The following is a 26154-nucleotide window of genomic DNA, read 5'->3' as shown; positions in this document are numbered from 1 at the left end:
CTGCAAAGGCCGGCATACTTGGGCCTCTCCCATAGGGGCCTTGGACCCTGGGACCGGCCTCCTGCGAGTCTGACAGGCCAAACATTGCTCACACCACTGCCTTATGTCCCTCAACATGAAGGGCCAGTAGCAGGACTTTCTGGCCTTTTCCCACACACGTTCTGCTGAGAAATGTGCAGCAGCTGGCCCCCCATGCAACTGTTGAAGGAGTTCCGGCACCAGGGATGCAGGGACAACAGTCTGAATCTGCTTCTGTCCGGTGTTGTCAGTGAACGCTGTGCGGCAGAGCAGCCCGTCAACCACAGACAGACGGTGAAACTCAGTCCACAGTTTCCTCAAGCTGGCAGAGGAATCCCGGGGCAGTTTACGAGGCCGTCGCACCCTGCCTTGCTCTAGCCATGTCAGAACAGTACTGATGTCAGAGTCCTCACGCTGCAGTGCCTGCAACTCAGCTCCCCCATCACCGAGGGTATAGACCAGAACTGACTCCGCTTCCACATTCCCAGCCGTAGAGTGGTCAGACGTCTCCACAGAAGCCACAGTAACAGGTCCAGTTGCAGGAACATTTGCCTGGACAGGGTCAGGGGACACAGGCCGGCGGGACAGAGCATCAGCATTCTGATGGCGTGCGCCATCCCGGTGCACCATGACCCAATCAAATGGATCCAGCTCCAGCACCCACCGGCTCCTACGTCCAATTGGATCATTATCAATAGCCATGCGCCGCAGGCCCAGCAGAGGGCGATGGTCCGTGATGATGGAGAATGCAGACAACCCCACATAGTGTTTGAACTCACGCACAGCCCACACCACGGCCCATAACTCTCTATCGAAGGTGGACCATCTCTTTTGTGTGTGGGTGAGAGCCTGGCTGGCATAGGCTACCACCTTCTCACAGCCATCTTCATCCTGCGCCAGGACTGCTCCAACAGAGTCTTTAGATGCGTCGGTGTACACCTTGAAAGGAAGTGCAAAGTTGGGCAGCGTCACCACCGGAGAAGAGGTGAGAACTTGCTTGAGGTAGCTGAATGCAGCCTCACACTCAGCCGACCACTCAAAGGGGACGTTCTTTCCAGCCAGCCGATTCAAGGGTGCCGCATGTTGGGAGAAATTACGCACAAATCTCCGATAATAGGAGCATAGGCCCACGAAGGCCCTGACCTCCGACGGGGTGCGGGGAGTTGGCCACGTCCTCACCTTGTCTGTGTTCCGTGGGTCTGGTCGGAGACCATCTCTGGAGACTAGGTGGCCCAGGAAAACGACATGGTCCCTGGCAAAGCAGCATTTTTGCGGATTCAACCTCAGACCCGCCTTCTGGATCCTGGATAGGACTTTATCCAAATGAAGGAGATGATCAGTGAATGTACGGCTATAAATCAGTATATCATCCAAATACACCATACAAATGTGCCATGGCAGGCCCCTGAGAATGAGCTCCATCATGCGTTGGAAGGTGGCTGGCGAATTAGACAGTCCCATAGGCATGGCCCGCCACTGATACAGGCCCCGTCCGGTCGTGAAAGCCGTCTTCTCACGGTCCTCCTCAGCCACTTCCACCTGCCAGTAGCCATTTGAAAAGTCAAGTGTGCTGAACCAGACTGAACCAGCTAAAGCGTCCAGGCTATCATCCACTCGTGGGAGGGGGTGTGACTCTTTGATCGTCACTGCATTTAGACGACGATAGTCAATACAGAACCTCCACTGCCCCCCTTTCTTTCTCACCAGCACCACTGGAGACGCCCAGGGACTACAACTCTCCTCCACCACGCCGTCTGCCAGCAGTTCAGCCACTTGACGTTCAATCTCCGTCCGCTTCTCAGGCGATGCACGATAAGCACGCTGCTTCACAGGGGGTGAGTCCCCCGTTCGGATGCGGTGTTTGATCAGCGTGCACTTGCCTGTGTTCCGGCCATCCAAATTGAACACCTCAGTGAACCCCTGAAGCAGGTCAGCCAGCTTGGCCCTTTGCTCAGCCGTAACAGGAGACTCCTCCAGGGAGACAGGGCTCACTGCATCTGGCGACACAGCTGGATGGTCGTCCGCGACATGAGGTGGCCCGCAGATATCTTCCTCTTTGACGGGGTAGAACTCCCCCAGGTGTAGCCCCCGCTTGAGTTCAACTGCGTCCCCTGTGGAATTGAGAATGCGGGCTGAGGTCACACCGTTTCTCACACTGTTCACTGTACGAGCGACCACCAGTCCTGTCGTATCTGGAATGTTAGGCTCCAGGTAGCCCACAAAATCAGCAGCAGGCCAACCAGTCCCAGCAGACGTGAGAATATTCACCGGGACCAGAGCCTCACTCAATGGGGGAATGGTCAGAACATCAGCAACGGACACATTACAACAGCTAGGGACTAACTCACCACCCTGAAGCAGCGGCACAGAAATGTCCCATAGTTGTAACACACCTCGCCCCAAGTCCAACAATGCACAGTTCGGAGCCAGGAAATCCAGTCCGAGCAGCACACTCTGGGTGGATTGCCGTAATACGTGGAAGGTGTGCTGCCAGTAGGTTGGGCCCAGCCTGAAGGTGATCTCACAGGTACCGAGTGTATCCAACATCTGTCCATTAATAGCCCGAGAATCGATATAGTTCTTTTTCATGGGCCTGTTTCGCAGAGCCGGGACTGACATACGGAAGTCCTCACTGATCAGGGAAACCGACGCCCCCGAATCCACTAACATTGGGACCTCGGTGCCTTCAACCACACCCCTGACGAAGGAAGTTGGGTGGTCAGTACAGTCCATAAGGGCTATTACATTGGAGAAGTCATGGTTTAAGGGGCCCCCTATAGGAGAGGCTGGCATTTGGGCCTCAATACCAGCTAATTGTCGTTTCCCTGACGGTCGTTAACCGCGTCCCGCTGTCGAGGCAGGAAGTGCACACCACGTCGTCTGGGCTCATCCTCCTGTCGGGCACGCCAGCTCGGGCTAGGACTCCTGCCTCCCGTCGGCCTAGGGGTGGAGGACATCCCCGGGCCACGAGGCTGAAAACCCCTTTGACGTGGGGGCCTGCCCAGATTCAGGGGAGCGACCACGTTGTTCTTCCCTAGAACTCCTGGACCGGCAGCCCCATTCACCACAGGTGCAGTGACAGCGTTCCCCCGAGGGTGAGCGAATGCCTCGTCCCCTCAGGTCACTATTCCAGGCTCTCAGCCTCTGATTGTCCTCATAAAGTTCTCTCATTTCCATTCTCATGGAGTACATGTCCTCTGTTAGCTTCTCCACAGCTTTCTGGAGACCCCCGGGAACCGACACGGACTGGATAGATGGATTCTCACCACTGTAGCCAGCAGCACTCACATAGTCTCTCTGTAGCGCAGCTCTAGCGTTCTCACAGCGCTCAGCCACGTGCAGCGCCTCCTCCAGGTCCGTGGCACCCATCACCAGACACTTGGCCTTTAACGCCGGATCCAGACCAGCCAGAAAGCGTCGGAACTTCTCCTCCCTCTGTGCAACCTCACCATAGTCCGGAAAAGCCTCAACGACCAGCCGGCTCACGTCAGCAGCATACACCTCCGGACTTTCACCAGGAGCACGCGCCCGGGCCGTGAGGCTGGCTCTGAAGCGGTCCATCAACTGCCTTTGTCCAAAAGCTGCCCCAAGTGTCTCCTTCATCATAGTATAATCCGACTTGATTGCTTCGGAGAGGCTGTCCCACAGCAGAAACGCGGACTTGCCGAGACGAGTGGGCAGAATCCTCACCAGCTCATCCTCACAGTTGCCGCCGCCCCTGGCTGTAGCTCCAACGGCCACCTCTAGCTGCCTTGCCCAGCTGAGGAAACTCTGGCTGCCATCCCCGGTGAAAGGAGGGGGGAGGTCAATCTTAACATCACTGCCCGGTGAGTATCTGCCAAGCCTGCTCGGGCTGGGTTTAAAAGGGTCCTCATCTGCCGACCACATGTCCTTTAAGTGCTGTTTTCTACCGCACCGCACGAGGTTAGCTAGCCGGCTATATCGGAGATGCTATGCTAACCGACTGACAATTAGCCGTCACGGGCTAAATACGCTACGAAAAAAACTTAGAAAAACAACGGGGGTTTAGTAGAGGAATCCCACCGCTGCCACCAATGTAACCGAGCGTTTTGGGTCCGTATTACGTACTTTATAGGCAATAACGGGACAAGAGACGGGTCGGAGTTTTCGGCGGTAGCCCCGCTTCCGGTTTTATTTCTTCTTCTTCTCTCAACACATAACCACAAACTCACAAGCTCCCCCTGCCGTACACCCGGCGAACTTTCGCTCCCCGGCAACAGGGATGGACACCACTTTAACATACAGACATAGAACAGTCTGTTACAAAACTGTTTTTATTATTTACCCAACAGAATTCAGAATGAGCAAAAAGCAACTCCTTGAACAATAGTATGTGCAAATATCTGTTTTTCCAAGGACCAACAACATGATAGAGAAGTGGAAAGAAAAAGGCACAGTAAAAAAAATAAACCAACTAGGGTGTCAGTTTTGTAATTATTACCAAAACTGTTTGATAACTATAAATGCCTCTTCCCTGTCAGTCTTGTAAAGCAGAGGGTATTTGTATTTTTGAGACAGCGGGAAGAGGAGAGAGATGCTCCAGCATTCAGCAGCCGCATCTCGCAGTGGAAGGGGAGGGGACTGCAGCTTCGGAGCTTCTCTGGTAACAGAGACAGTGGAAGGCACTGACTCACGCAGCACATTCTGGACTCTCTTCCATACCTGCAGCTCAAACCCCGACGGGAGAATCGGGATGAAGTAAACGTAAAACAACTTTCCTGTCTTTTTTTTCCTTCTTCCCTTTTAAGATCGATCATTTCTTGGATCCACCCAGAACTGCATCCTTTCAACTCCAACTCTAAATAAAGTCTGACTGTGTTTTCGTCATTTATAAACACCAGATGGCGGTGAGCTGAAAATGATTTGAGACTCTTGGGACGGGACCAGGTGTTGTTTTTTTTTCTTTCGATATTAAGTCTTGAAAACTGTAAAGGATTATTTTGTGCTTGATTGTCCTCAATTTGGACAAATTTAACTCCATCAGCCAAGCTTCTGTTATTTCTCTACCAATCGCCACCGAGGAGAGAAGAGCGCAGTCTGTGTGCGAGCGGTCAAAGGAAATCCAAACAATCTGCTGAAGGATGATACTCCAATAGACGGTCCTAACAGCTGCTGTCAATATGTTCAGGCGAGGTAAGGAGGGGGGCATTTGTTTTGCTTCATGTTTGGCTGTTTATGATTGTGAGGCTGTGGTGTGAGTTAGTTGAAATTGATGTTTTATTTGGAACTGAGCGGAGAGGTTAGATGGTTCTTGACTCTGTCTCTAAAACTTAGTATGCCACTGCCCCTTTTATCCGCACAGGCATCCTCGGACTGGAAAACGAGATGAAATATTTATCCACTTCATGTAAAAAACATCCTTAAAATAGCGAACTGCTGCCGCACTGCAGTTTATTCAGAGTTGGCTGCGCGAGGGGCCGCTGGTCCGCGCGTCCACGCGCGCGTTTTGAGAGCGCACAGGGAGGAGGTAATTAAGAAGCAAAGAAAGTTTAACACTTTGCGTTTTTTATGCAAGTTTTTAGAGGATTGTGTACCCATTTTGGTTTGATGGTGTGTATGCGCGCGCGCAATTGCGCGTGGATACATTTGTATGACAGAAGGAGGCGCTAAGCTTCCCAGCACTAGTATTTTGGATATAAATGTCTCCAGCGAGTGTCCGGGTCCGGTGGCTCTCCCCAAAGCTGCTCCATGGGCCACGAGAGATTATAAACCAGAGCGTGGAAATCCGCTCTGAGTAAGACATAAAACAAGCTGTTCACTCTGCCACGTGGTTGCTTTTTGGCAAGGACAGATATGAAGTTTCCCCACTGTGACCTTGCTTCTCAACGGCTTCACAGTAAAAGCTTGAATCTGTGACAGTGAGAAGAAAAACGGCTCTTTTTCTACAGCCCTGCTTATTTAGCTACATTCATTATCAAATACAAATGTAGGTCGGGTTAGGAGGGTCCTGTATATTTGATATTAAAGATCTTTACAATGAAATAAATATTTGACACACCACAAACAGACTGTAAGTACAGGGCAATAAACATGTATCATACATGTATGCTTCCTGTGGGAGAAATTTATGTATATTTTTTGTTGTTGTTTTTTGCAAATAACACAATGATGTTTGGTAGAAAGCAAGTTGGATTACTAATTACATTTCTTTCACTAACAAAAATGCATAAATACACAGAAACATTGTGGAAACTACAGGCTGGGTGGATGTAACCTGTAAAAATGACAGGTTAAAAGCTACACGTGGTGAAATTTGCTTATGTATTTTTAAGTCAGCTAAAAGGTTGGCTGATTATTTATAAAATCAGTTTTGGAAGACATGCTAAGGAATTGTAAACTCAATTGAAATAAACATTAATAAAGAATAAATAAGTAAGAGCAGAGCAAGACAAAAATATCCTTTGATGTCAACTGCCTGGTCAACTGAGCTTTGGTTTGTATGAAAACACAAGTATAAAAGATAAAGAGTTCCAGCAACCAACGTGAGTTTTTATTGATATGCTTATCTATTTTTGCACAGTTACAAATGTAAGCTAATTAAAGTAAAGATTACATTTTATTGCATTTCTTAAAAGCCTTATTTAGCCTTTAATAATAACTACCCCATACGGTCTTCTGTCAGTGAGTTAGATATTTCCCGTTTTTGCTAATACAAAACCACAGTTATAACTAAAGTTATTGTCAAGTGTCAGTTCTTAGGAGTCGAATCATTCTTTTAAAGATATTTAATGCAGATTTTGCGGTGTGCTTGATTTCTAGCTTTAATATTCAAGCTACAATTTCATGCTCTTGACAGTCAAAATAGAAACTTTATTACTTTTACATAGAATTCTAAATATTTGGGGAATTCCAAACAAAAACACTGTTGTTGTGTATTCTCTTTCCTTTACATTCCTACATCCTAAAAAAAAAATTAAAACACAAACACTTCACAAACAGCAGCCACTATATAATATAATATATATATATATATATATATATATATATATATATATATATATATATATATATATATATATATATATATATATATATTAGGGATGCACGATATTGGGATTTTGGCCGATATCCGATATGCCGATATTTTAAAACTCATGTAGCCGATAACCGATATCGATGCTGATGTTAAAGCTGGACAAAAATAAGTAGTCATTGAAAATAGCAGTTTTGTTATCCATTTCTGACACTTTGAAAAATGATATACTCAAATATATTTTCATATGCTGATATCAAATTGATTTTTAAAAACTCGCTATTAATCTATTTTACTTTCAAAATCTCGTGAAATTTCATCGTTCCGTTACAAACTCTCATGATATTTTGCAAATTCTTGTGAGATTTTGTTAGTAAAATAGATCGATACCACGTCAATATATCAACATATAAAAATATGGCAAAATTTCATGAATTTTCGGGGGATTTCGTAGCATAACGATGACATATAGCAATATTTCATTAGTAAAAGAGATTGATATGGTGTTTTTAAATGGCAATATATCAGCATATGAAGATATTGTGATATTTTAATTTATCAATATTTTTTCCCTCTTCTTTAGAAGTTTTTAAGTCTGTAAAAAAGAAGTTTTTGAGGGAGAAGAAGAATTAGTATTTCATTTTATTTTTTTAGACTTTAGAAACTTAGAAGCTGATCAAATATCGTGTTAAATATCGGTGGGGTGGCCGATGTCCGATATTCAGTTTTAAGGCCGATACAGGCCGATACCGATAGGGGGCCGATTATATATCGTGCATCCCTAATATATATATATATACTAAATATATATATATATATATATATATATAGTGTATATATAGTGTATATATAGTGTGTATATATATATATACATACTAAATATATATATATATATATATATATATATATATATATATATATATATATATTTAGTATATATATATATATATATATATATATATATATATATATTTAGTATATATATATATATATATATATATATATATATATATATATATATATATATATATATAAATATATATATATATATATATATATATATATATATATATATATATATATATATATATATATATATATATATAAATATATATATATTGAAACAATCATTCGGTTTTATCGTGATAAATCAATTATTAAAATAATCGTCAACTAATTTAGTAATCATTTAATCGGGAACTGGGGTACACAGATATATATATATATATATATATATATATATATATATATATATATATATACTAAATATATATATATATATATATGTATATATATATATATACATATATATATATATATATATATATATATATATTTAGTATATAAATATATATATAAATATATATTGAAACAATCATTCGGTTTAATCGTGATAAATCAATTATTAAAATAATCGTCAACTAATTTAGTAATCAATTAATCAGGAACTGGGGTACACAGAGATTCTAAAACATGCCTATAGCTGACAGACCCACTTAGAGCAGTAGTAATTATGCAAAGATTGTAAAAAATATATAAACATTTTGCATTTAAGGTAATAACAAAATGTCTGCCAATATGCTCTATCCAGAACTTGTCAAGTGAAAAGTCTGAGTTTTGACAAGTTTAATTTCATAAAAAAAATTTTAAGTAACCTTTGGCTATATAATAATAATAGTTGACAGATTAATCGATTTGCAAAATAATCGTTACTTGCAGCCCTACTGCTGCCAACTTAGAAAAATAACTGTGGAAACCCTGCTTAACACAGGCATTTCTAAGGGAACTATCTGTAGTGTGGGATGGTGACTCATCTGCCAGTCGTGCCCCTCACTCCGTCACAACCTCTGAAAAAAAAAAGGGTGTCTGTTAAAAGGTTGCCTGCCAGAAAACCGATCTGTAATAATTGTATAAAATAACCTTTTACTTTACTGAAGAGAAAAGTGTTCTTTATTAGAAATATTGGGAGTCTGCCATTATTCATGACAGAGCATGGAAACAACATACATCTGCACACATGATCGTTGGCCTGCTTGTTTCGTTCAAGCCAAGCCACAAGTAGGGTTGCATCCTCATTAAGGGTAGGACCCCATCTTCTTGACGGGGGGCTGATTTGTTTTCTCATTTTGTGTGTGTGTGTGTGTGTGTCTTGTGCAGGCAAGAACCCTACAAGCTTCAGGGCCACAACCTTCCTTTTTAATCTCCCTGTTATTTCAGATAGATAGCACCCACCCACCTACACCCACAGTTAAATCAGCTGCTTGTGAAGAGCTGATGCATTGCTTTGTATCTCCTCCCACAAATATGTTGCTGCCAGTCACAATAATAAAATCCAGAGTAATTGTGCAGTAAGCCTGAAATATAGTTATCTATATCTGTCACTTTTACCTGCAGTATATCTCTGGGGTTGAGATTAAATAAGATCCAGAGAGTGAAGAGAATGAGGATAAGTGTTTTTGTGTAATGAAAACTCCTTCCATCACTCTCTCCTTGAATGTCTCTCATTTTCTATCCCTGTTTCGGTGCTTGGCCATCTCTCACTGCCAACATCCCTCAGAGCAAATAGAGGTCTGGCCGGCTGATTGGCCACTAACTTGGCTGGTTTGGCTCCTGAAGCTTGTTCCACAGCTTGTTTGAAGCTAGATTGTTTTCTTTTACTTGACATTGTTTCATCTTTTAACAACCGCTTTGCCTTTTTATGATTATTATTTTATCTATTATACATGGGTAGACAAAGTGTTTGAACAAATATATGTTCTACCCTTTTAAACTTTTACATTCACGGCTTTTTCTTTCCATTTCAGACCATGTTTTTTGGCAGTTTTTGCTTTTCCTTTAAAGCATTATTCAGTTGGGACAAGCACCATATGTCAAACAAATGAGCTCATATTTCACTGCTGATTAGTTTATTATACAAAGAAGTTTAAAGTTGACTCAGTGACTGCAAGCTGTCACCATCGTGCTGCTGAAATAACTGTTGAAATCCTCACTCCTCCTCCACAACTTCTTAATGCCTCATCTGGCAGTATGCCCCTTACAAATGATATATTTTGTGAGTGTTTGATTTATTTCAATTTAATTTGTAAGCAGCAACAGAGACAACAACAGAAGGCATCTTGTCCTTTATTAAAGAAAATAACTCAGATTTTACTTATGCCATTTCTGTTTCTCTACCATTTCTATATTTTAAAAATCCCCTTTCTCTGTACTATTTGGCTGATTTGTTGCTCACTGTGCTTCTTGATGAAGTGGGTTTCTCACCTTGGTAATCTGGCATAAGCTACTGTAGACTGAAACCATGTAGAATTCAAATTGTATTACACATATGGATCTGGAAAGGCTCCTGTAGTGTTTGCAAAAGGGAGGGACATTGAGTATAAAGTTCGTTCTGATTGGGTACCTGCCTCCCATGTAAAGTTTTTAGCCAATCATAGCAGCAGTAGCAAACTACCAGTTAGCAAACTAACTGATAAATAAAATTTACCAAATTTGGTCGGGTGGAACCCGCTCCTGCAAGATGTATTTTTGTAAATTCAAAAACCTCGTGACAATTGATATTGCTTACAAGGTAAGTTAAAAGGGCTCATACCTCCAAATTGCAGCATTTGTTTTTGTTTGGTAACTAATGAGGTGGTTAGTCCTTCAGGAGGATCACTTCTAACAACTCATATTTTGGACCTTGGTTGCATAGTAAAGGTCCTACCACAAATAACCCATGTGTGGTATATTTACTACCTCTGAAAGGCAACAGGAGAAAACAAATCTATGGTCTAGTTTCATGATTTCTTTTGGATTCAAGGATGTTTTCCAGTTTTCCTTTTATGCTACATTGAGTAGATTTGTATCATTGGGTTTACATTATTGGGCAGAATTACCCCAGTGTAAAGGAATACTAAATGGTAGAATTAGGCAGTGTTTGTGGGAGAAATGTTTGTCTTTAGAAAGAAGAACTCGGCACCAGTTCTCTTCCCTCTGCGTCAACCCGGTAGATTTATTTAAACAGAGTATTGCAGACGTCAGACATCAATAGAAAACATACTTTCATTAACAGTCCCATTACTTCAGACATCCTCTTTTCCAGGGAAACTGATGCCAGGTCAAAATGACCTGACTTCAAGTTATTTATTGGACTGTTTGCCACCACTTTATCCCGCACATAGTGATAACAAGCTGTTTCTTGAAGTTTTAAAGCTAGAACAATCCTGGTTTTTATCTCAGACAGCTGTTAAATAAATCCATCCACTGTTGAAAAACAAGTCCTTCTTCTGGGAAACAATGTGCCCTACATTCAAATTCAAACAGTAAATCACATCTTCGACAATTTTAAGCATCCATATGTTGAGCATTTGCAAAAAAAAATAACATTATTTCTTTTGGGTTCCTATTCAAAGAAATTTTGAGTTACCTTGATAGAGCTTTGCAACTTAGAATTATTTTCCTGTTTTGTACTAAACAGTTGTTTTTTTTAAACTACTAATAATAATTAGTAATTAATAATTACTCTACACTCATGCTTTCATTGGCAGTGTTTTTATTTTTTAGTAAATACACAGCATCTTTTCTTTTTATCTTAAATATTTATTATCTAATCTACCATTTATATTTCATAACTACAGTGTTTTTAATTTCTGAGCATTTTTTACTCTGCAGTAGTTTATCACTTTAGAAATTGATTCTTTGTCAAATTCAATAGTCTGGTGTTGTAAAGGAAGAAAATATTCTAACATAGTTAACTTTGGAAAAAGATTGGCTTCTGATTCTTCCCTTCCCCAGGTCCACTCGGCGAGCTGCGTTTGGTAATAAAACCAACATTGCGTGTTGACGTCACAGAATTACAGAGTTTAATCCAATATAAGACAATGCATACACTTTAGAAATAAGACAATGCACAAACCTACACCAGAAACTGCAGAACAACAGAGACATACATTCCATTACCTGACATAGGAGGAAAGAAAGCAAAGAGTACAGAGACATCTTTGGAGAGTTGCAAGGGCAAATCTGATCTTTTTCTTCTATTTAGAAAGCTTTATCCTCTTGTATCTAATCCATTCAAAAAGGGCTGGCCCTCGGTCCTCCAACCAAACGCCATCTCTGACACTGCTAGGGCTTCCCCTTATTTACTGCAAACATCTGGGGTCATTTGCTTCTTTGTTTTAACAAGAAAAGGCGGAAAGCTTGTCCTGGCATCTAGAATTCCTAAAGTCATAAAACACAAGATAAGCTCTCACAGACAGCTTGTGGAATGCGGGGGGCCTCACCATCCCTGGTTGTTTATTCTGGAAGACTTTTGACCTTCTGTAAACCAAGCAGAAATCTCTCCTGCAGGCTTAACTGTTATTCACCCCCCAGGAGATACTCATTTTAAGGCCTCCTGTGCTTTGAATACTTACCCATTAGTAGTTTTAAATCATTAACACAGCCTTGTTCAAAATTAAGAAATATGTTCAAGTGAGAGTGTTTACACATGCCATAAGATTAACTGTAATAAAGTCTAAAAAATAATAATTTTTCTTTAACAGTCCCCGTTTTGAGGTCTGAGACATACAGACCTCACAAATAAAATGATTAAGCCTTCTAATAGAGGAACCAAAAAATTATTTAGTATACTAAAAAACTAAAACATTAGCCCAATTTTATAACAGTCCCCTTTTTAAACAACACCTCCTAGGTCCCCTGCCAGGCCATGTGTCTGAAGCTGAACTCCATAATCTAAACTTATCAAATGTATCTTGCGCTGTCCAACAATTTAATACTCACCTGATGAACCACAAAATTTTAACCAGTAAAAACTAAACTAAAAATACATTTCACTTATCAAATATGAAAAATCATAAAACTCAGTTATCTGAAAGAGAAGCAAACACACAATAGGAATATCAGCCCAGAATATGAAATAAAAAATAAAAAATAAAAGTAAGATATCTCAAAATTACTAAAAAATGCTCAGCAGACTTAAAAGACAATATTCACCACAAAAACTACAATTTGTCAATAAAAAACAATAACAACATCAAGAAATACATCATAAACACATAAAAATTACAAAATAGCATAAACACATAAAAATTACAAAATAGTTTTTTTTTTTTTTTTTTTTTCACAATTCAATAATAAGAAGTTAGAGTTCGTCTCTATGCTCCTTCGATAGTCTTTCAAAAATGAATATGAATTCTTCGTCAGGAAACGATCCAAAAATACGCGCAAAAAGAAACGAATGTTCTTGAAGAGTTCGCAAAAACGAAAACACGCAATAAAAAGAAGATAAGTTAATGATGATCTTGTAGCTGGATCCTTCACGTGTTCCTCCTCGGTTGTAAACCTCAGGTTTTCCACCTGAGTGTCCGTTGCTCACTGAAAATTGGAGTATTATGCCAATTTAACAGTGAGTTTAAGGAGAGGGTGCAATCTCCTTTTCTCAATGGAAGGACACCGGAACAGGATTATTGTGCCTGTCTGGGCCTTTTAAGCCTTGTAATTCAGGAAAATGAAGTGGTTTTGGCAGACTTCTGCCCGGAAATGCAGATCCTCCTCCGCGCTGTGATGGCCCTCAGACACTCCTCGACCGCAGGTTGAGACTGTAGATTCTCCTGTATGCCCTGCAGCGTGCGTTGTGGCTCCTCAGCTGACTCCAATGGAACCACGTGTCTCCTTCTCTCTTGTAGACGGACAGCCTGAGATGTACTCTCCACGACTCGGTATGGTCTGGCGAAGCGAGGTTCAGACCACTTTCTTTTGATGACCATCAGGCGCACCCAGTCGATTCCCCGAACTGATCCCGAGCCTGGACGTTCCTGTGACGTCTGGTATTTTGTAAATTCTGCTGCCAGGACCTGTAACTCATTGAAGAAATCTTTATGAGATAAATGTGCAAGCTTACCTTTCCATCCTGGAATGCGGGTAGCAGGTCCTGGAAACATCCGTCCTGTCTGGAGCTCATATGGAGAGAACCCTGTTGATTGGTTAATGATTGATCCTACACTTTATGACAGCTTCACTGTCTTCCTTTTGTATTATAAATCTGCTACTTTGGAGTTGTATTTTATCAATCCTTTGACCCTCTTTTTATATAAGGCCTACATGAGAAATGAAAGTTTCCTATCATGTTAAACCCAAAACTTAACTGTATTTTAGAAGCAGTTCCATAACTGTTAATTTGTAAATTTCCAATTTAGACCAATTTAATTTCAATCATCATATTTTAAATCCCAAAAATTTCAACCATTTTTACCTTTGATCCATTTATTCATTTGAAAACCTATTTATAAAATATTTAATTGAATAATGTATTACCCTTTTTATATTGTTTATCAATTATCAATGCCTTTTCAGTTTTGGAGAGAGATTCAATACAGCTAAATTTATTAAATGATGTAAATCTTTAGTTTAGACCTTCCTGGATGTCTTAGTTAAACAACTTATTTTAAAACATATGAATAGAGATACAACAATCCAATGATCACCTTCCTTAGTTTAAGAACACTATTTTATGTAAATTATTTGATAGTCAATATTTTGTTTAGTATATTCAATTTATACATTTTACTTATTTCATATCCAAATAGTTAGCTCATCTTTAATGCTGGTAATACACCGTAAAACATTTAATGTATTTTGATTTAACTTCAATAACCTCTTTTTCCGAAAAGTAAATGCAGAGATCCAAACTAAAAATTTGCCTATCAGATCAATTCCATTCATGTCCCCCTGTTTCTATAACAGAACAAATGTTCTGTCATAGAATACAATAAAAATCCTATACAACTCATTGAGATGAAATCCGCTATCACCACTAACTTTAGCCTCATGTAACACAGTTGGATGCAATTCAAACACGGTGTCCCAGATGCTGTTACAATCTGCACACCTCAAGCAAAGAATTTAATGTTTGATTAAATTTATGAAATCAACACAGAACTTGGTGTCATTTGCTCAGTAAGTCAGTCTATAGACACCCAATCCACTTTAACACCTTAATTTCAAATTCCATTTAAATTTAAATTTAGTTTTACTGAATGGTAGCCACTGTACTATGCAAATAAAAATTTAGATCATCTTCCTTAGTAGATGAAGCGTAACACACAATGCAATTCAGCTATAGTTAAAAAAAAATGTAATTGCAATAGTTAGTCCCTGCCCATTCTTTTCAGGCAGGAAGGGAAAAAGACACACTAGCATTTTGTGAGACAAACAGAGTGAATCATGGAGGAATGCAGTGTCGTAACAGTTGGTGCACACCAACCCCTAACTGCATCGTAAAACCTCTGACCCCAGGAGATGGGGTTGTCCTCAACACCTAGAATTACACTGCAGGGCTGCAGGACGTGAAGAAAACAGGGCGCCTCAGTGCTATATCTAAAATAAGAAGAGAACAATGGCATCACACACTACAAAAATTTAAAGAAAAGAACTTATTCACCACTACCAAGTTGTGTTGGCACCCATTTCGTCTCCAACCTGCAGACTGAAGGGAACCCCAGGAGTGGGCCTTGGCGCCCAGGTCACATGATCAGAGGTGAGAATCCAGGATCAAACATGAGAACACACAACAGGACCACCGCTGAGCGACTTGCCATGCCCCAATTCTGTATCTGCTGAATCAGAACGTGTCTAGAGAAGCAGTCATTCCAGCAGTGCAGAAACATCTGGATACAGTCCCGCTTTGATGAACTTTGGTCAGCCTTTCGTGGTCGACAGAGCAGGACATAGAAACCAGCAGACCAGTCATCTACTGAAGCCCCCGTCCGGGTTTGTCTATGATCTTTGTGGTCCCGACTCACTGCTGATTTCCAGCCATAGAAGACTCCCACAGATAACGCCTGAGTCCCTTTTGTTTTCAGCCAGGCATGAAAAGCAACAGTCAAAGGAGACATCTGTTGCCAGGTAACAGTTCGCCTTCACTGACCTTCGTAATCGCTCAACAGCGTTTGGCTTTCATACAGCAGTCCAGCAGAAGATGGGCACAGTTCAGCATCATCATGTCTTTGTTCAGCAACAACAGCGGCCTGATGCGGTAATCAAGAAGATCCCTTCAAATACATCTTCCCATGATCTCTGAGCTCAAAAGACCCTTCCCCCAAGATTGCCATCAAGTCAGAAGGAAGGAGAACTGCCAGAGAAAAAAATAATACAAAGTAATTAAAAAGCAAAACTTATATTTGCCACATTTTGTTACTTTCACTACTATAAATAAAATTTATCTTGTGATGCCTCCTCCCGTGTGGCGCTAGATTTGTTGTTGTTATAGCACAAACGGCCAACTGCCCCAAATCCTGAACTGCAAAAAGAATAGATAGAAATTTGTTAAAATAGTCCACGATCGGATGTGCCAGAATTAAGAAAATAATGACACTTACTGTTCAAAATCAATAAACGTCAATACCTCGATGACATTCACTCTGCTTGTGCCAAATATCAACTACAAATTCTAAAATCACAACCTCACAAACTCATTAAAGAATTAGAACAAACTCTAGAATGTCCAAGTACTGATACTTATAAAAGTTGTGATGGAATTGCCCTTGGTCAAATAATTATGAATTGCATATTGTTCTACTAAATACCAAACATCCTTATCATTGTCCCACGCTTCAAGACAAAGTCCTATTTCAAAATTTCAGAAATCCTTTACATTTTATCTGAATTTCATAGCAGTTTTAACCAAAATTTTCCTCAAAATTAACAATTTACACCCAACTGTATATAATCAAAGTCAGCAGTGATTCAGAAATCTATCAACAATTTTAAATGTAAATAGACATGGCATAGATGTTATTTGAAACCGTTCAATTTGAGATGATCAAATCTAATTTAGTAGAAGCTTCTATATCACATACACCATATTGTAGTAAAGCAGGAAGGCCATATGACTCTACATTAAAGAAATCCATAATTCACTATTGTTGAATCGAAAAAAATCAAAATTATTGATTAACTAATTTACCATTAACCATATCCAAAAATTTACCAGGAATTAGGGTCTACTTCTGCTTCTCCCCCTGTTGATATAATAAAATTCTCATTTTGAAAACAATTTGGAATCTATGTCACTTTTATATAATAATTTGCTGAAAAACCAAAATATCATAAGATGTTCCATCATTTCTCCAAATCTTCCATCTAGTATTCAAACTAGACTGAGATTATGTAAATTTCAAAGTTCCATCTGTAATGTCTTATCTTTATAACATCCCCCTGTGTTTTCTTATTTCCAAAAGAAAAACTATTTAGAGGTGGAAAAACAAAAATGGAAGAACTTACCCCCATTATGCTAAAATTTCAACATGTCCAATCAGTCACCCATATGAAATATAAACCAAGTTTATTTAGTTAGAATTTAGGTTAGTTTGTTAGTGTTGTTAGTCAAAGTGGATAACACAATTTCCTAATAACTACATCTATCTGCTTTAAGCCAAGGCTGAATTCTCGTTTCATATTAATTTCACTGCACAAGCAGATGATTCAGCTTCAACCAGATTGTGACACCAAAATATGAAATCGTCATTACCTTAAAATTGTCCCTTAAAGCACTAATAAAAACATATTTATGAAACAAAACCTTCAGTGTACCTAAATAGTTTAAAATAAGAAAAATATCACACAGCTCGACACTAAACTGAGGTCATATTTACATAGAGCATCCTAAAACCCATCAAAGGCCATCTGCCTCCACATTCACTCTCATTCACACTCAAGCAGACTCATCAACACATTGTAAGAAAGATGCAGGATGTTACCCCAGATTTCAAACCAAAATTCATCCTGTAAAAGTCTTAAACACAAATATTATAACACCATGGTTGAAAAAATAATAAAAAGACATTATTATCCAATAGTTCTAATATTGTTCAGTTTTGAGTGAACCTTTTTAAAAACTCCAAATTATACACACAACCGTATTTCATGATAGCCCACTGTTATTAAATGGCTACCTAGACCCCCTGTAGGAAAACCCAAAAACCGTTCATGTGGTCATGTAATATGCAAAATGGGCTGCACACGAAGATCGTCCTACAAGAAACAAAGTCATTCATTAGCGTTTCAACATGTCCCACATTAACAGTGTAGAAAACACTGTTACGCAGAAAAACATCCATATGTTCTCATTTTTGTTCTCTTACAATCAGTGAGGGTGTTCCATCCTGTCAGGAAACCTAGAAATTTAAGTGATTGTCAATGTTACAGTATTATAATAAACAATTGGATCATTCCAGTGCTCAAGCCTGGAACTGATGCAACACATTTCACCCGCTGAGAAAGTAAAAACATCTGTAAATCTGTTATTTTGTACTTTTCATTTCAACACAAAACACAGTCCTAAAGCAATTCACATCAAAATCCAAGAATCCTGAAAGCGTGAGCTGGAAATAGCACAGAACTGAAGCACTCCCAAAATGCAAATAAGGGGGGTCAATCAGTCCCCCCGCTGTGAAACAAAACTTGCATCCAAAACGGAGACACCTCTGTCCCACAGAAGCACATTTTAACAGAAAGTTAGTAATACAACATCCAGCAAAAATATTTAACAATATTTCAGAACACAATCTTGAAACACAAATCACTTCCACACAATCTCAGCACAATTCAGACACAGACAGACGAATAGACAGCAGCGCATGGTGGGACATAGGCTACAGTATAACGGGGGAAGACAGACACACAGCCACAAACACAAAGAAACATACAAAACACAGAAACACAGACAACGTTGTAGTTCAGTCAAGAAAAGACAGAAAGCTTGTCCTGGCATCTAGAATTCCTAAAGTCATAAAACACAAGATAAGCTCTCACAGACAGCTTGTAGAATGCGGGGGGCCTCACCATCCCTGGTTGTTTATTCTGGAAGACTTTTGACCTTCTGTAAACCAAGCAGAAATCTCTCCTGCAGGCTTAACTGTTATTCACCCCCCAGGAGATACTCATCTTATGGCCTGTGCTCTAAATACTTACCCATTAGTAGTTTTAAATCATTAACACAGCCTTGTTCAAAATTAAGAAATATGTTCAAGTGAGAGTGTTTACACATGCCATAAGATTAACTGTAATAAAATCTAAAAAATAATCATTTTTCTTTAACAGTGTGTACTTGTATTCTTTTTTAGCCAATTTGGTTTAACACTAACAAATGGGAATTTGGGTTTGTCTATTTGATTATAATTGTTTGTTTTTTCCAAGTCCAAACTGAAGTTTGTTGAGTCTTTTACTTAGATAATTATACTATAGTGTTAAAGATAGGCTCTGTGTATGCACCTTGATGCTCTATTTCTCAGGTTCTTTTCCCTGAAAAGAGATCACTCTGGACAAACTCTTTAAATAACACTTTATAACATGTATGTATTAAATAACCAGGACACATGACAACAGATTCTGATATAAACTGTAATCTTACTCAGATCCGAGAAATTGCTTAGAGTTAACAGAATGGCAGCTGCTCACCTCTGGGCTCACCTCTCAGGAATTGACCCCGATTAACAGTTAAAAATGCAGTTTATATATCTTTAGTCTGCCACATTATCATAATTTTACATCATACATGAGTAGACATCCATGGCTCCAGCCGTATCAAGCTGAAGGACATCGCTCTCATTTCATTTCCAAATCTTTGCCACGTACAGAATAAAGATTATAACTGTATATCCAGACGGAGGAACTGTCCTAACTAGATAAACTATTGTGGAAAACATCAGTTCTGACATGCAACAGGCAGCCAATACCAAGGTGTAATAAAGTGGCACATCATCAATGATAATTATCCTAACAATAGCTGACTAGTTAAGTGGGTTTTTAACTTTTGAGTTTTTAAGCATGTTATTCACCTGTAAATGCTTTTTTTTTTTGCAGATGGTTGATGGACTCTAAATTGGTTAAAAATATCCTTTAACCGTCTATAGATTGATAGGCAGCAACACTCACTTCCCTAAGATCTGTTACTGATGCCTTTCAACCAAGGGCAGTGTGTTTACACACATGAATACTCCCGAGTTGCTAACTGGCAAAACTGCAGCATTTAAGAGGTTCTCAACCTTGGTGATGATCTGTCAGTCAAATGCACTCAACACAATCCAAAACATTGAAATTTGTAGATAACATGAGTATGTTAAAAAACAAAAGGATCTACATTGCTTTTTTGACACATTTGATATATTTTCCCAGCATAGCTCATATCTGGCAAATATCCAACATCCAAAACAGAGAGATTTCATCATCCACTTAAAAAAAGTTTTTCTTGGGGGTGAAGTAACATAAAATTGGACTTTGACAGTATTGATGGTGTACTCAAATTTAGGTCCATGCGACAGCAGCATATTTTATAGCATTGTTTGATTAATTTGATTTAAAGTAGGGATGCACGATATAATCGGCCCCCTATCGGTATCGGCCTGTATCGCCCTTAAAACTGAATATCGGACATCGGCCACCCCACCGATATTTAAGCCGATATTTGATCAGCTTCTGAGTTTCTTAAGTCTAAAAAAAAAAAAAAATACTACTTCTTCCTCTTCCTCAAAAACTTATTTTTTACAGACTTAAAAACTTCTAAAGACAGGGGAAAAAATATTGATATATTAAAATATCACAATATCTTCATATGCTGATATATTGCCATTTAAAAACACCATATCAATCTTTTTTACTAATGAAATATTGCTATATGTCATCATTATGCTACGAAATGTTGCCATATTTTTATATGTTGATATATTGACGCGGTATTGATCTATTTTACTAACAAAATCTCACAAGAATTTGCAAAATATCACGAGAGTTTGTAACAGAACGATGAAATTTCACGAGATTTTGAAAGCCAAATAGATCGATACCATGTTTTTAAAAATCAATTTGATATCAGCATATGAAAATATATTTGAGTATATAATTTTTTAAAGTGTCAGAAATGGATAACAAAACTGCTATTTTCAATGACTACTTATTTTTGTCCAGCTTTAACATCGGTATCGGTATCGGTTATCGGCTACATGAGTTTTAAAATATCGGCATATCGGATATCGGCCAAAATCCCAATATCGTGCATCCCTAATTTAAAGCCATGTGTTTGCTTTGATTATATGTCAATGAACTTTTTAAATTTCTGGATATCCAAGGATATTACTTGCAGATTGATCTAGAGAACAAAAATAAAAAATGACTGAATGGAAAAAAAAAAAAAAAACGTTACTGTCAGACTGAAATATCCATATTGACAGGGCTGATTTATGGATATTTGTTTTCACTGACAACTGAGAGCCTTAGAAAGTTTATGTCAGACTTAATTTTCATCCATGTTCATCAGTTTTATGCATTCCATGAAAGACAGTGGCTCAGAGGTGTACAAATGTTGATCCATTTATCCTGTCCTTTTCATGGATTATCCTTGCTTCTGGTGTCTTCCACACTTTTCATTTTTGGTCTTCTAATCCATGCCAACCAAATGGACAAAAACCACAAACAGCATGGAAGGATTTGATGGATAAATCCTTATATCAAAAGAGGATAGGATAATTTTCAATGTTGGTTTTCAAAAGCAATGCAAGGCCATTTTATTTTTCCAGCATTACTGCTGAAAAAATAAAGCAATAATGCATTATTGTATGAATGCAATAATAGAATGATTGTAAAATTTAAACATTAAACGTAAAGGAAATGTTAAGAGGAAAACATGAAACATGCAAAAAAAGAGAAGATAAACACTAATCAAAGTGCCCCTGTTCAGGAGTCTTGTTCAATTCTGTTGGCTCGCACTAGAGCCGACAGAAAGTCCAACAACCACTCTAGTGTGTGTCGACAAAATTAACAAAGACTTGTCAATGGGTGTTGAAAAGTTTTAGTGAAATATCCTGCCTTTGATTTAAACTAGTTTTGTGGTTTCCATGAGGCTTAGTATAATTGATTACTAATCTCTAAATTTGCATTTTCAGGATAAAAAACAATGGCTTCTTTCTTTTGTGCACTAAGTCAAATGTTTTCAAAACTGGGTACCGTTTTGCCTACAGTGTTACCTTGCAGCAGGAAGGTCTTGGGTTTAATTCCCAGCCTAGGGTCCCTAAAGAACCCTTTGCATGCATGGGTTCTCTCTGGGTACACCAGCTGGTGACCAGTCCAGAGTGTAATATATACTATATATATATATATATATATATATATATATATATATATGTATATATATATGTATATATATATGTATATGTATATATATATATATATATATATATATATGTATATATATATATATACTACATATATATATATATATATACTACATATATATATATATATACTATATATATATATATATATATATATATATATATATATATATATATATATATATATATATATATATATATATATATATATATATATATATATATATATATATACATGTATATATATAAATATACACATGTATATATATATATATATATATATATATATATATATATATATATATATATATATATATATATATATATATATATATATATATATATATATATATATATATATATATATATATACAAAATATATAGTAACTGTTCGTTATCTTAGTTAAGCTTTAGGGCAAGACTTTCTTTTCACCCAAATATGAATCCCCTAAGGTTTTACAGCTTAGCAGTGTTATAAAGGTCTCCAAAATAAATAGATGAGACAGTTCTTCTGATTAAAGCAGGACAAATATGGACAAAAAGGTCAATTTAATTTTCACTTCATGAATCATAATGCTACATATACACCACAACATGTGACTGCAATGTGACAAGAGAAAAAATGTCACATCTTTACTCCTCCCCTCAGTGCTGACAGCTGTATTGGCACGCATACATTTTGCCTACAGGCCATTGTCAAATCTAGACTCAAGCAAGCTGCTGTTGCTTTTTTGCGTCGCCCTGAGTGTGTTTACTAGCGTCTGTGATCGCCCCGCTGGATGATAATAACATATGGATTTGTGACAGAGTGTTTATGCGGGTCATAAAACACCAAATGGTGGAGTAATTGAGTTCTGAGATTGATCCAAATTTCCTTCCGCAGTACCAACATCTCGAGGCTAAGGACAGAGTTTAAAAATCAGCACATTATATAGACAATATGGAGCTGTGGATGCATATAAATCTGTAATAATATCGTATTAAAGGGCAATATCATGTTGAATTTGATAAGTGACGTGGGATCCAGATGATAATCAATTACATTTAACACAAGTCACACTGGTGGAGAGGATGTAACTCATCACCACACACACAGCGAGCTCTCTGTGTGTCAGCTGTGCATATCAATGACCTTTGCAACTGTTCATTTTGCTTTGTTTCAAGGTTACTCACAGACTCGCTCTGTCTTCTGTCTGCCGTGTCCTCAGCTCAGGACACTTTGCCTTTTCGATCCTGTTTCATTATGTTTTTCTTTTACCTACAATTTACTGTTTTGCATGTACAAATAATCCACCACTTGTGAAAATTAATAATTGCTCTACAAATTTGAACTCGGAGCTACTTTACTGGCGATCTCCCATAAACACCCTGTGGAAGAAAATTAATAAGCAGAAACTGTTTTGATGCTAAATAAAATAACATTAAGGGCTATAAATTATGTTGTAGAAAGCCTAAAATAAAATTTTCTATTGGTCCTAATTCCTAAGGTATTTTACTTCTATGCAAAATCTAAACAATGCAAGAGCTTCCCGTTTAACACTTAACTAATGTTTTTGTTTTCATGAATTTTGTTCTGAAGTTTGTTCTGTAATCAATCACTTGGGGATTAAATTGTCACATTAAATGCAAAAAGTAAATATCAGCACCCTTCCAAAACTAATGATTCAACTTGAAGTGAGCCAAAGCTTGATTGGTTTTGACACAATTGGGACAATGCTCAATTGACACCAGTGCTTTATGAAGATTTAAAAAAACACTGCTGTCAGTTCTCTCAATTAGAGCCTATGTAAAAAAAAAAAAAAAAAAAAAAAATAGAGATTATGTCTCTCTTTATAATCTTTTTGCATAATAATCACATGTTCTCAGCCTCACATCTTTCAGTTTGGCAGCTACCTAGAATTTACATTTTATGCTTTCATAATTAAATATTTAACTTCTCTAATTTATTTGGACTACTTATTTGAAAGCAGATTTTTTGTCATAGACATATTTTTGTGTTTCTTAGTCTGATTACGTTAATACATTCATACTGCAAAGTTACCCAATTCCCAATATTATATCTTGTTGGACAGATAAGCCTTCAGTTGACCAAGCATGTTGAGTCACAGCTACTGGGCTGTGTCAACTGAACTTTTTCAGTTTGACTTGTTTCAAAAGGCTAAGGTCTTCCAACATGCAGTTTTTAAGTCTTGCTGGCCATTATTTTTGACCACTTTGAGGACTTTGTTTTTTTTTAACATTTTCAACAAGCTCACAATGAAAGTTCATTTAATTCCTCTGCAGGTAGGGAGACAACACAGATAGCATAATAAAAGGCCATAATTTCCCCCTAACTTTGTATATCAGTTGCATCAGATAGCTTCTTCCTAATGAACAGAAAAATGTGTATAAAAAAAGGAATTATTTTTCAGGAATTCTTTTCTTGAAACTCTTTTTTTCTTAAAGAGTTTTTACAACATCAAAAAGGTAGAATATGTAGAAAAAGTTAAGTCTGATGTGCCCTTTGATAAAGTTATATTTATATATATATATATATATATATATATATATATATATATATATATATATATATATATATATATATATATATATATATATATATATATATATATATATATATATATATATATATATATATAAAAGAATTGATCCAATTTAATCCAGTAAAGCGCCTGACATTGTCTCAAAAACACTGTCAGGCAACTTTGTGCTTGTCCAAAACATTGCTCGTTTTTCAGTATTCACTGAATTCATTACCATGGTATACTTTTCACTCTTTCACAGAAATACTGGAAGTGCACTCTTACAGGTTTTATCATATCTCATTACATGAATGAAATGCATTTGAATGATGCAAGTCAAGCAGGGACTACAGCTTTCTGAAAAAGATGCAAGTTGCGCAAGAGTAGCGACTAGTAGAAGCGCTCTATTAGACAAACCAAAACATAAGAAGATGTGCACACTTGCTTGTGTCATAAACAGTGCATGAGAAGCTGGTGAAGATTCTTAGTCAACCAGGTCATAGTCCGGTTTAATTTGCATGTTTTCTAATCCAACACAAGGCTTTGTGTGGGCTGTTCTATAAAGCTTGGAACTCAACGCTAATTCTGACATTTTCAATTAAAGAAGCTTCCTGGATGGAAAGCAAAACATCTTCAAAATTGGAAAACAAAGTCCAGTGGATTAATTTTTAAACTTTGTTGGAGTGCACAAGAAGCAGCAACAAATTTGTGTCCATGTCTGTTTGGAAGGTTGTACCTATATATCATGTCACACTAAGCGTTGTTGTACTCATTACATTTCCTTAGAGCAGTGGTTCTCAAACTTTTTCTGTCATTCCCCACTTTGGACAAGGGGGAATTTTCAAGCCCCGCCTGTCCCCATCGCCCCAACACAATGCTAATGAAATATGCAACAATCTTAAAATTTTCCAATTTTATTGAAGTAACAAGTAGTATCTAAATACAAACTATCTACATCAAATAACAGCAAGCTCAAAAATAAAGAAAATAAAAATGCAGCTGTGTCAAAATTTGTATCAAGCTCAAAGATAGAAAAAATTAAAGTGCCACTCTGCAATCTGTTAATAAAAGAAAAGAAGTGAAATCCATCTGGCAATACAGGTCTATTTATCCCTGCATTAGTGGCTGCAATGAGCCTGTTTTGCATTGCACAGTTTCTCAAAACGGGGTTGCAGGCTTGATACTGCCACTCTCAAGTCATGCTCAATGTTCAGCTGAGATCTGTATTTTGTTTTCAGTGAAGCAACAGTTGAAAAGCCCATCTCACAGAGATATGATGTGGCAAAGGGAAGAAGAATGCACACAGCTCTCTGCCCGATGAGTGGAAACTCCCTCTCCACTCCAAACCAGAATTCACTATTAGTCTGAGCATTAAACCTGAGCCTCAGGGTGGAGTCAGACGTCATTTCAATAAACTGGTCCTATTTATTTAAGATAAAATATTTCAAATTCAGTTATTTATGATCAACCTGCGCCG

At 38.1% G+C, this 26154-nt stretch overlaps 1 protein-coding gene across 1 annotated transcript in view; it reads left to right on the top strand.

Annotated features, from left to right (window-relative positions):
- Positions 1-4587: 4587 nt before the first annotated feature.
- Positions 4588-26154, top strand: part of LOC119790312 (reticulon-4 receptor-like 1) — a 144009-nt gene continuing 122442 nt past the window's right edge. Inside the window, exon 1 of the mRNA XM_038295825.1 lies at positions 4588-5172. Coding sequence (XP_038151753.1) covers positions 5160-5172 — 13 coding nt within the window. The 5' untranslated portion in view covers positions 4588-5159. The remainder of the gene's footprint in view (positions 5173-26154) is intronic.

The sequence above is a fragment of the Cyprinodon tularosa genome, unplaced genomic scaffold (genome assembly GCF_016077235.1).
Source record: "Cyprinodon tularosa strain WSP-4 unplaced genomic scaffold, ASM1607723v1 ctg36, whole genome shotgun sequence".
NCBI lineage: Eukaryota > Metazoa > Chordata > Actinopteri > Cyprinodontiformes > Cyprinodontidae > Cyprinodon > Cyprinodon tularosa.
This window is presented reverse-complemented; position numbering and strand designations above follow the sequence as displayed.